The sequence below is a fragment of the Haematobia irritans genome, chromosome 2 (genome assembly GCF_050003625.1).
Source record: "Haematobia irritans isolate KBUSLIRL chromosome 2, ASM5000362v1, whole genome shotgun sequence".
In the NCBI taxonomy this organism is placed as follows: domain Eukaryota; kingdom Metazoa; phylum Arthropoda; class Insecta; order Diptera; family Muscidae; genus Haematobia; species Haematobia irritans.
In genome coordinates this window covers 37360273-37372495 of record NC_134398.1, presented here as the reverse complement: position 1 = coordinate 37372495, position 12223 = coordinate 37360273, and the positions used below count along the sequence as shown (strand labels likewise).

General features: G+C 30.1%; 2 protein-coding genes across 2 annotated transcripts in view; one reads left to right on the top strand and one right to left on the bottom strand.

Moving 5' to 3' along the window:
• Positions 1 to 12223, top strand: part of Sema1a (semaphorin 1a) — a 1157214-nt gene that overhangs the window by 673413 nt on the left and 471578 nt on the right. The gene's annotated exons all lie outside the window — the stretch shown is intronic.
• LOC142223947 (arylphorin subunit C223-like) lies at positions 6403 to 8914 on the bottom strand. Its single transcript, XM_075293752.1, has 2 exons — positions 8705 to 8914; positions 6403 to 8620 (listed from the first exon to the last, which is right to left on the bottom strand). Exons 1-2 carry the CDS (start codon positions 8912 to 8914, stop codon positions 6476 to 6478), a joined length of 2355 nt encoding a protein of 784 aa, XP_075149867.1. The 3' UTR covers positions 6403 to 6475.

The following is a 12223-nucleotide window of genomic DNA, read 5'->3' as shown; positions in this document are numbered from 1 at the left end:
TATCTCTTTTCAGTTATGGATTTTTTATGTCTCTGTTAATTTTTGTATTATCTGGCATAGGTGGTGTGACCTCATTGTTAGGTTCAGTCGATAAGATTTTGATACTTTGTCCAGGTGTCACAATGAATATGAAACCTATTTCGATAATATTGTACACGTATTCCACATAATTGCTCATTTTGTTGTTAGAGAGATTTAAAGCATCTAAAAATTCCACTCAACATCGCAAAATTGTTGGCTCATATGTTAAATTATTTAGGCCTTAAGCTGAACAACCGCTCAAGATATAGTGAGATTTATGGAACAACATAACAATTTCCTCTTGCCTTTGTGGAGTTTTTGTGGCCTTACAGTAAAGATATAATCACAATACTAGGACATTTGGTAAGAATTTCTAACAGTAACACGAGCTGGGATGGTGAATTTCTTGTCGCCTTTCGTGGGGTTTCCTGCACGCTTGTCATAGTTGGTAAAATTCTACCAAAAATTTTATATATTTTTACTGTTTTAGTAGATTGGGAGAATTCTTCCACTAGGAGGTACTTCAATTTTTTATACAAATAAAATTTTGACAAAATTTGCCATAGAAATAAAATGTTGACAACATTTTCTATAGAAATAAAATTTTGATAAAATTTTCTATAGAAATAAAATTTTCACAAAATTTTCTATAGAAATAAAATCTTTACAAAATTTTCTATAACAATAAAATTTTCTCAAAATTTTCTATAGAAATAAAATTTAGACAAAATTTTCAGTAGAAATAAAATTTTCACAAAATTTTCTGTAGAAATAACAAAATTTTCTATAGAAATAAAATGTTGCCACAAATTTTCTAAAGAAATGAATTTTTGCCAAAAAAATTATATAAAAATAAAATTCTTCCAAAAATTTTTTAATAGAAATAAAATTTTGCCAAAAATTTTCTATAGAAATAAAATTTCTATGAACATTACATTTGGACAAAATTTCTATAAAAATAAAATTTTCCCAAAAATTTTCTATAAAAATAAATTGTTGACAACATTTTCTATAGAAATAATATGTTGACAAAATTTTCAATAGAAATAAAATTTTGACAAAATTTTCTATAGAAATAAAATTTAGACAAAATTGTCCATAAAAATAAAATTTTCTCAAAATTTTCTATAGAAATAACATTTTGACAAAATTTCTATAGAAATAAAATTTTCTATAGAAATAACATTTTCGATAGAAATAAAATGTAGACAAAATTTTCTATAGAAATAAAATTTTGACAAAATTTTCCATTGGAATAAATTTTTTGACAAAATTTTCTATAGAAATATAATTTTGACAAAATTTTCTATAGACATCAAATTTTGACATTTTCTATAGCAATAAAATGTTGACAAAATTTTCTATAGAAATAAAATTTTGACAAATTTTTCTATAGAAATAAAATTTTGACAAAATTTTCTATAGAAATATAGTTTTGACAAAACTTTCTATAGAAATATAATTTTGCAAACAATTTTCTATAGAAATAAAATTTTGCCAAAATTTTCTATAGAAATAAAATTTTGCCAAAAATTTTGTATAGAAATAAAATTTTGCCAAAAATTTTCTATAGAAATAAAATTTTGCCAAACATTTTCTATAGAAATAAAATTTTGCTAAAAATTTCCTATAAAAATAAAATTTTGCAAAAAATTTTCTATACAAATAAAATATTGCCAAAAATTTTCTATACAAAAAAAAATTTGCCAAAAATTTTCTATACAAATAAAATTTTGCCAAAAATTTTCTATAGAAATAAATCTTTGCCAAAAATTGTCTATAGAAATCAAATGTTGACAAAATTTTCTATAGAAATAAAATTTTGACAAAATTTTCTGTAGGAATAAAATTTTGACAGAATTTTCTACAGAAGTAAATTTTAGACAAAATTTTCTATAAAAATACAATTTTAATATTTTCTATAAAAATAAAATTTTGCCAAAAATGTTGCTAAAAATTTTCTATAAAAATAAAATTTTGCAAAAAATTTTCTATACAAATAAAATTTTGCCAAAATTTTCTATAGAAATAAAATTTTGCCAAAAATTTTCTATGCAAATAAAATTTTGCCAAAAATTTTCTATAGAAATAAAACTTTGCCAAAAATTTTCTATAGAAATCAAATGTTGACAAAATTTTCTGTAGAAATTAAATTTTTACAGAATTTTCTACAGAAGTAAATTTTAGACAAAATTTTCTAAAAAAGACAATTTTAATATTTTCTATAGAAATAAAATTTTGTTTTTTTTTTTGATCTCAGCTTAAGGCCATGCATTGACTAAACTACAAGTGTAGCTTAACCAACAGAGGAAAAGTATGCTTGTCAAATTTATTTGGGCAAAGCCCTATAGATGGTTGGATGTACAGCTGTTTCGGAATTACCACATTCCTCATCAGCATCCTCTACTTGCAGCAAAACTATCAACCAATTATCAGAATAAATTCGGGTAATTCACTCAACCAAACGTGAACTACACTTGAACCTCCCGAAAAAGGGTTTGATAGTCGGCTACTGCCTAAACAAATTTGCCAGCATATCTCTTTTCCTTTGCCAAACTCAAATCATCGATTTGAATGTATTTGGCTGGGTTTGTTTTTGAGCGTGCTTCCTCTTTTTTTTTGCCAAAAATTTTCTATAGAAATAAAATTTTCCGAAAATATTCTATAGAAATAAAATTTGGCAAATGTTTCTAAATAAATTTTTACAAAATTTTCTATAGAAATAAAATTTTGACAACATTTGCTATAGAAATAAAATTTTGACAATATTTTCTATAGTAATAAAATCACAAAATTTTCTATAAAAATAAAATTTTGACTAAATTTTCTATAAAAATTTGAAAAAATTTGCTATAGAAATAAAATTTTGACAAAAGTTTCTATAGAAATAGAAGTTTCAAAAATTTTCAATTTTAACAAAATTTTCCTTGGGGCTTGTTCGAATGGATAGGACCGCTGGGGGATTATCCCTACTTCTGAGGATTCTCCTGTAGTCTCTTTTGGGTGGGTTCGATTCCTGCTTCGACCGAACACCAAAAAGTTTTTCAGCGGTGGATTATCCCACCTCAGTAATGCTGGTGACATTTCTGAGAGTTTCAAAGCTTGTCTAAGTGGTTTCACTGCAATGTGGAATGCCGTTCGGACTCGGCTATAACAAGGAGTTCCCTTGTCATTGAGCTTAACATGGAATCGGGCAGCACTCAGTGATAAGAGAGAAGTTCACCAATGTGGTATCACAATGGACTGAATAGTCTAAGTGAGCCTGATACATCGGGCTGCAACCTAACCTAACCTATCATCCACGCGATAGAGAATCTCGAAGAAGAATTTTTGTTTGGCCAGAAAATCTTTATTGGCATAGTCGGTTTCCTCTGGCGAGAAGAAAGAAGTGGCTGCCACCAGGCCTACAAAGGCCAATAACGCAATGGCAATTTTCATGGCCGTCGTTAGTTAGATCACAAACTGTCCACGGTTTAGAAGAGATACTATGATCAAATCCCAAACCTAAAGACTGCTACGAGCTTTTGTGCCAATGGCTTTTATGCCAATGTCTGTGAATTATTTAATATTATTCTTGTAGGTTCTTATCTCTATGCCATAGATTTTTGTATACCTCTAATCTCTATTGAATTCATAACAGCTTTATTATGAATGCATTCGTGCAGACTGAGCATTAACTTTTCCCAGTTTGCAAAATCTTGACTGAGTTTATGGCGAAAGCTGATAATTTCCAGCCAGACATAAACTCATTAAAAAGTCTATGGTTTGCCTGGATTCTCGTACACGCAAGAGGAGGTATACGAAGAAAAGCTTCCAAATTCGACAAAGAATTATTTTTATAAAAAATACGAAGGTGATCACAATTTCCGTAAATGACCTTGCCGAAGTTATATAATCCACAATCCATAAATTTTGAAATTTTAATCAAAATTGAGGCTGTTATGATATATTCTCGCACAGAAAAAAGTCTGCTCTCAAATTTTATTTTGTTTTAGTTTATTTTTAAAATTTTGTAAGAAATTTTCCCCAGGCCAGCGATTTTTTCTTTATTCTATATAATTAAAAGTTGGATATTTCTATAGAAATAAAAGTTGGATAAATTTTAACAAAATTTTCTATAGAAATAAAATGTTCACAAAATTTTTTATAGAAAATAGGAATTTTCTATAGATATAACATTTTGAAAAAATTTTCTATGGAAATAACATATTGCAAAAATTGTCTATAAAAATAATATTTTGCAAAAATTTTCTATAGAAATAAAATTTTAAAAAAATTTTCTATAGAATTAAAAATTTTACAAAATTATCTATAGAATTAAAATTTTGACAACATTTTCTATAGAAATATTATTTTGACAAAATTTTCTATAGAAGCAAAATTTGGACGAAATTTTCTATAGAAATAAAATTTTTTCAAAATTTTCTATAGAGATAAAATTTTGACAAAATTTTCTATAGAAATAAAATTTTGACAAAATTTTCTATAGAAATAAAATGTTGACAAAATTTTCTATAGAAATAAAATTTTGACAAAATTTACTATAGAAATAAAATTTTGACAAAATTTTCTATAGAAATAAAATTTTGACAAAATTTTCTATAGAAATATTATTTTGACAAAATTTCTATAGAAACAAAATTTGTACAAAATTTTCTATAGAAGTAAAATTTGGACAAAATTTTCTATAGAAATAAATTTTTTTTTCAAAATTTTCTATTGAAATAAAATTCTGACTAAATTATCTTTAGTATTAAAATCTTTACAAAATTTCTATAGAAATAAAATTTTGACAAAATTTTCTATAGAAATACAATTTGGACAAAATTTTCTATAGAAATAAAATTTTGACAACATTTTCTATAGAAATAAAATTTTGACAAAATTTTTTACAGAAATAAAATGTTGACAAAAATTTCTATAGAAATAAAATTTTGACAAAATTTTCTATAGAAATAAATTTTTGACAAAATATTCTACTGAAATAAAATTTTGACAAAATTTTCTATAGAAATAAAATTTTTACAGTATTTTCTGTAGAAATAATATTTTGACAAAATTTTCTATAGAAATAAAATTTTGACCAAATTTTCTATAGAAATAATATTTTGCAAAAATTTTCTATAGAAATAAAAATTTTTCAAAATTTTCTTCAGAAATAAAATTTTAAAAGAATGTTCTATAGAAATAATATTTTGACAAAATTTTCTATAGAAATAAAATTTTGACAACATTTTCTATGGAAATAATAGTTTGACAAAATTTTCTATTGAAATAAAATTTTGACAAAATTTTCTATAGAAATAAAATTTTGACAAAATTTTCTACAGAAGTAAAATATTAACAATTTTTTTTAGAAATAAAATTTTTACAAAATTTTCTATAGAAATAAATTTTTGACAAAATATTCTACTGAAATAAAATTTTGACAAAATTTTCTATAGAAATAAAATTTTGACAAAATTTTCTATGGAAATAATAGTTTGACAAAATTTTCTATAGAAATAAAATTTTGACAAAATTTTCTATAGTAATAAAATTCTGGCATAATTTTCTATAGAAATAAAATTTTGACAACATTTTCTATAGACTTAAAATTTTGACAAAATTTTCTATAGAAATAAAATTTTGACAAAATTTCCTATAGAAATAAAATTTTGACAAAATTTTCTAGAGAAATAAAATTTTGACAAATTTTCTATAGAAATAAAATTTTGACAAAATTTTCTATGGAAATAATATTATGACAAAATTTTCTATTGAAATAAAATTTTGACAAAATTTTCTACAGAAATAAAATATTAAAAATTTTTTTTAGAAATAAAATTTTAATAAAAGGATAGGATTAAAATTTTGAGAAATATTTTCTATAGATATAGAATGCTTTAGAAAATTTTCTATAGAAAGAAAATTTTGAAAAAAAAAATTTGGAAATAAAATTTTGAAAAAAATTCTATAGAAATAAAATTTTGACAAAACTTTCTATAGAAATAATTTAACAAAATTTTCTATAGAAATAAAATTTTGAAGAAAATTTCTATGGAAATAAAATTTTAAAAAAATCCATAGAAATAAAATTTTGTAAAATAAGATTTTTTTGTTTGATAGTTTTTTGGTTAAATTTTCTCCATATTTTGGTAGATTTTGTTTTTTGCTAGAGTGGCAACCGTGATCTTTTCCCCCAAATTCTGTGATAGCATATATTCGCATACACTCATCCATTTCTAGAGCTATTTGGACCATACCCGCTTTTACCAGCTCAGCTGCAGCTGACATCGTTCTGTGAGCAGAAGTATCCTCTGCAATGGTTCAAAAAATACAAAATAAGAAAACCCAAAGTAGTTTTATTTAATTTTTTTTATTATTTTTTTTTGTGATAGCTTTGTCATCACATCAGCTAAATTACAACTAAACCACGGACTATATCATCACACACATACTACTTAATCATTATCTAGTAATTGTAATAGTAGTTGTAATCGAAATGACCGAATTTCTCATATTTGTAATCGTAGTATTTTTCGAAGGTATCCTTGTGATAGATCTTGGCATCCTTGAAGTACATGTTGGGTACAAAGAATTCGAATTCATCGATCTCACGATCCAAAGGATAACCGAAGGGATATTCATCAATGTGACGAACACCTGAGCCAATGCCGCAAGAGTAGTTGTAATCGAAGGTGGAGTAGGGCTCATACGAGGCAGTGAAGGGATAAACAAAGAAGAAGAATTGCACAGGCATACCTTCATAGAAACCACGGGGCAAGATCAAACGATCGGGGAATCCACAATGGGGTTCAGAGTAATCCAAGGGGAATTCGTATTTACCCTCATAGGCCAACATAACGAATTTGTACAATTCAGTGTAGGTGGTACGATCATCAGTGGTCCAGTAGAAGTCCTTGGAGTTGCGCTTGAAGGTATTCACACCCGATTTGAGTTCATAGTAGAATTCATCAATTTCGAAGAAGTTTTCACGGTTCTCATTCAATGGGATGACATGACCGAATTCATCATATTTGGGACCCAAGAAAGCACGGACAACAACCTTTTGATCCTTGTCTGACTTGATGGTGTATTCGAATTCGAAGTTCTTGTGATTGAGACGCGATTGACGGGCCAACAAAGTCTTGTCCCAAACAAATTGACCATCAACAAAGGTGGGTTTGTCGTTCAACAAATTGGTCACATCAAAGTCATACAAATCGAAGTAGGTAACCAAATCGGTAACCTTAACCTCTTGGAATTCAACACCGGGGAAGTACAATTCCTTGTGAGTGTAGGAGTCAACAAAATCGTAGAATTGGTAGAAGACATCGGAGACCTTCTTGTAGAATTGATAGAAGACAGGATCACGCAACATGGTTTCGTAGTTCAAGAAGACATGGGGATGGACATAGAAAGAGCTCTCATCAACATCAGCCATGTAGGAGTGGGCATAGATGTACCAGAAGGTGGCGAAGTATTTATCGAAGTTATCAACATTGCCTTGCATGAGATCACCCAAATATTTCACAGCTTCGGGTTTGTGTAAATCGAACTTCTTACCATCGGCAGTCTTGTAGTAGCCTTGGGTGATGATATCCTCAATGCGCTTGAAGAAGACCATGACTTTGTGGACATATTCGAAATTGCCATAGGTCTCATATTCGAAATAGTTCTTGCGGTAGGAGAAACCAACACCGTTGTAGTTGATCAATTGAGGATCGTAGCCATATTCGACTTCAGTGAAGAAGGAGAATTCTGGGATTTCACCATAGCCATGAGACAAACGCTCCATATAGTAACGGGCCAACATTTGACGAACAACATAGAAATAGTATTCACCACGACGATCCTTGTCCAAACCGAAAGTCTTGCCATCCAAGAATGGGGCGTAGTCCAAGTTGAAGTAGTACCAGAAGGAATTCCATTCCAAATCTTCGGTGAAGTAGGACAATTCAGATTCTTGGTTGAAGAAGTAAATGTCACGGGTATAATCAACAGGCATCCAGAATTTCTTAACATCCTTAATCATATCCAAGTATTTCGAGTCCTTGTTGAAGTGATCGTAGTTATCGCGCATGAAGAAGTGTTCTTCGCTATACCAGTGTTCACCCAAACCCATAAGTTTCCACCATTGATAGGTCTTGAAGTCCTTGGTGTAGAAATAGTTGTAGTAGTGATCGTATTCCTTGAAGTATTTCGAGTAGTCCTTGTACAAGAAGTCCTTGTATTCCTTTTCGTACATAATGTATTTGCTCCAGACATCATAGTTGAATTTCTCAGCTTCGAAGACGAATTTGCTGTTGAAGAAATATTGAGGGAAGATTTCATAGATGGTGGGCAAAATGAAGCCTTCGAAATCGGGACGATGGATGACAGCCAAAGTCAAAGCATGAACGAAGACACCTTCATTGGCATACAAACGGGCCCAGCAGACATTGCGTTGGAAGACTTCCCAGCTCTTGGCATAATAGAAGAAATCGAACAAGCCATATAATTCCTCGAAATGGGTCTCTACCAAAGCACCATAGAATTCACCTTTAGGCAAGGTGACTCCGTATTTGAAAGCCTTGTAGTATTTCTCCATATATTCACCATTATAGTGTTCAGGGAACTAAGGGAAAAGGAGAAATTATGGGAGACTTAGAAAATGCTCTTGGATCCTTGATTGAGTTTTTTTTTCTTCTTCCTAACTTACCACATAGTCATCCTTGTTGTAGGTGAAAGTCTTGCCCAATTTAATGTATTCCTCAAAGAACAAAGGATCTTCTACGCGATAGACTATCTCGAAGAAGAACTTTTGTTTGGCCAAAAAGTCCTTATCAGCATATTTGGTTTCCTTCTTGGGATAGAAGGGGCTAGCAGCCACCAGGCCAACAATGGCCAATAATGCGATGGCAATTTTCATGGTGGTCGTCAACTTCACAGAGATCACAAACTGTCCACGGATTAGAAGAGATGCTATGATCAGATCCCAAACCTAAAGACTGCTATTGATTGAGCTCAATCTACGAGCTTTTATACCAAACCATTGGAAATATCGTAATCTGTGAATTTCTTAAGTTTATTGGTCCAAGCTCTGCCATTGTCAATAAGGTCATTTCTATTTTGGATGAATCCAGAGATTACCTGCATATCTCCTTTGCATGGAGATATACGTTCTTATCTCTATGCTATAGATTTTTTTGTACCTTATGATGTGGTGCTACTTATGTTTTCTGCCTAATTAATGCATTTCCATCTTATCTCTCTTAAATTCATAAGAGCTTATTATGAAGCCAGTCTGCATATTGACTGAACGTTTACTCATTAAATTTCCAAAGACTTTACGGTGTTGATAAATTATTTTCTAGCCCTGCATAGACCCGATTAAAAAGTCTGTGTTTTGCCTGGTTTCGCTTACAAGTGAAAAATATGTAAAGATAAATCTCCAATTCCACAAAGAATAATATGACCATTATACACACCAAGAAATATGCTCCGAATTTCAGGAAAGGATCTGGGGAAAATTATCAACTGCACAAGCCCTCGAAGTTGAATGTTCCCAGATAGGATCCTTGTTGAAGTAAAACAAACAGAAAATTAAAAAAATTGTCTCGATTGGTCCCAGAATAGCTTCAAATGATCTAAAATTTTTTAACCCCTAAATTTAGGCAACATATTTCTCAAGCAAAATATAACTTAAAGTATACATTATAAATTCAATTATTAAAAATTCAATAAATTTAATTATTCAATTACTGTTACACATAGAGGTAAGTAGAAAATCTCCTCGTTCGACGAAGAATTATATGCAGCTATATAATAGTCACAAAATAAACCTGCTTTGTTTTTTTCACCTAAAATCTTATAAACCTTTTGCTGGGCACAAGCCCCGAAAATGAAAATTCAAATAGGATTAATATGATAGTAACATGATACATAAATAAAATAAATCCATAGCGGATTTCATATCAGAAATCAATAACAATGATATCAGAAGTTTTTGTTTAAAAATCCATGGAAATTTTGAAGCCCCTAAACATAGGCAATGAAAATTAAGTCAAAGTATACTACAACCCTAAACTACCATAATAATTTTTTTGAGTATAGTAATAATAATGCAATTCCCAGCAAAAAAATTTGGAAGTTTTTCTAAACGCACTTCAAAAAATGTTCTTTCACAGATGTTCTGTATTTTAACTACTCAGGAAGTTCTTTTAATTCAATTTTTTAACTCGCCTTTTTCATATTTTTAGAAAGTAATTTTTTGTTCCCAAAAGGTTGGAAACATACTAAGGATTAATAAAATGGTGCAAATTATTTAAAATTTGTCGAAAAAATTGCTAAATCCATTTTTAGAAAAATTGCTCATTTTTGAAAATATTTGTGGTCAAGCGTTTCAGACAAACTTCTAGAATGCATTAAAAATCAAAAAAAAATTTAAAAAGTATTTATATATCAAAAAATCACAAAATTTTTCACATCACATCCAAAACACTGAATTCGGATCACACCTTAAGAAGCGATGTATATTCAGTGAAACGGCTGTTGAAATGGTGGACATCCGTCCTATGACAAGCCCATGTTAAATTCATCGCTTATGCCCCAATTTTGCACCACTTCCGGATCCAAAAAGAAAATTTTCAGTAAATAGTTTTTTGGCGAAGCTTTTTTTGCTGGGTTATTATTCACCCACTCTTCTGTGTCTTTATAGTAAAAAAAATAAATTGCCAATATTACAACAGAAATCGTTAACAATGATTTCAGAAGTTTCTTTTAAGTCATGGGAATTTTGAAGTCCCTAAAAATAGGCAATGGAAATTAAGTCAAACTATACTAAAACCCTAAACTACCATAACAATATTTTTATACCCTCCATTTTTATACCTTGAAGCCACCGTGGTGCAATGGTTAGCATGCCCGCCTTGCATACACAAGGTCGTGGGTTCGATTCCTGCTTCGACCGAACACCAGAAAATAGTTTTTCAGCGGTGGATTATCCCACTTCAGTAATGCTGGTGACATTTCTGAGGGTTTCAAAGCTTCTCTAAGTGGTTTCACTGCAATGTGGAACGCCGTTCGGACTCGGCTATAAAAAGGAGGTCCCTTGTCATTGAGCTTAACATGGAATCGGGCAGCACTCAGTGATAAGAGAGAAGTTCACCAATGTGGTATCACAATGGACTGAATAGTCTAAGTGAGCCTGATACATCGGGCTGCCACCTAACCTAACCTAACCTACCCTCCACCATAGGATGGGGGGTATATTAACTTTGTCATTCCGTTTGTAACACATCGAAATATTGCTCTAAGACCCCATAAAGTATATATATGTTCTGGGTCGTGGTGAAATTCTAAGTCGATCTAAGCATGTCCGTCCGTCTGTTGAAATCACGCTAACTTCCGAACGAAACAAGCTATCGACTTGAAACTTGGCACAAGTAGTTGTTATTGATGTAGGTCGGATGGTATTGTAAATGGGCCATATCGGTCCACTTTTACCTATAGCCCCAATATAAACCGATCCCCAGATTTAGCTTGCGGAGCCTCAAAGAGAAGCAAATTTCATCCGATCCGGCTGAAATTTGATACATGGTTTTGGTATATGGTCTGTAAGAACCATGCAAAAATTGGTCCACATCAGTCTATAATTATATATAGCCCCCATATAAACCGATCCCCAGATTTACCTTGCGGAGCCTCAAAGAGAAGCAAATTTCATCCGATCCGGCTGAAATTTGGTACATGGTTTTGGTATATGGTCTGTAAGAACCATGCAAAAATTGGTCCACATCGGTTCATAATTATATATAGCCCCCATATAAACAGATCCCCAGACTTGCCCTCCGGAGCCTCTTGGAGGAGAAAAATTCATCCGATCCGGTTCAAATTTGGAACGTGGTGTTAGTGTATATATCAGTTCACAATCATGGTATCCACTCGAGCCAAAAATAATCTAACAAAATTTTATTTCTATAGAAGTTTTGTCAAAATTTTTTTCTATAGGAAATTTTGTTAAAATTTCATTTCTATAGAAAATTTTGCCAAAACTTTATTTCTATAGAAAATTTTGTGAGAATTTTATTTCTATAGAAAATTTTGTCTAAAATTTATTTCTAAAGAAAATTTTGTGAATTATAAACGTAAAGGGTGATACGGTCAAAATTTGGTCAAGGGAAAACGCGTGTAAATCGGTGAAATCGTTTATTTAAAAAATCAAATTAAATTTCTTGTC

Coding starts and splice junctions, on each gene's coding strand:
- LOC142223947 (XM_075293752.1), bottom strand. CDS start 8,914: ATGAAAATTGCCATCGCATTATTGGCCATTGTTGGCCTGGTGGCTGCT. Junction 8,621..8,704: donor ACAACAAGGATGACTATGTG/GTAAGTTAGGAA, acceptor CTTTTCCCTTAG/TTCCCTGAACACTATAATGG.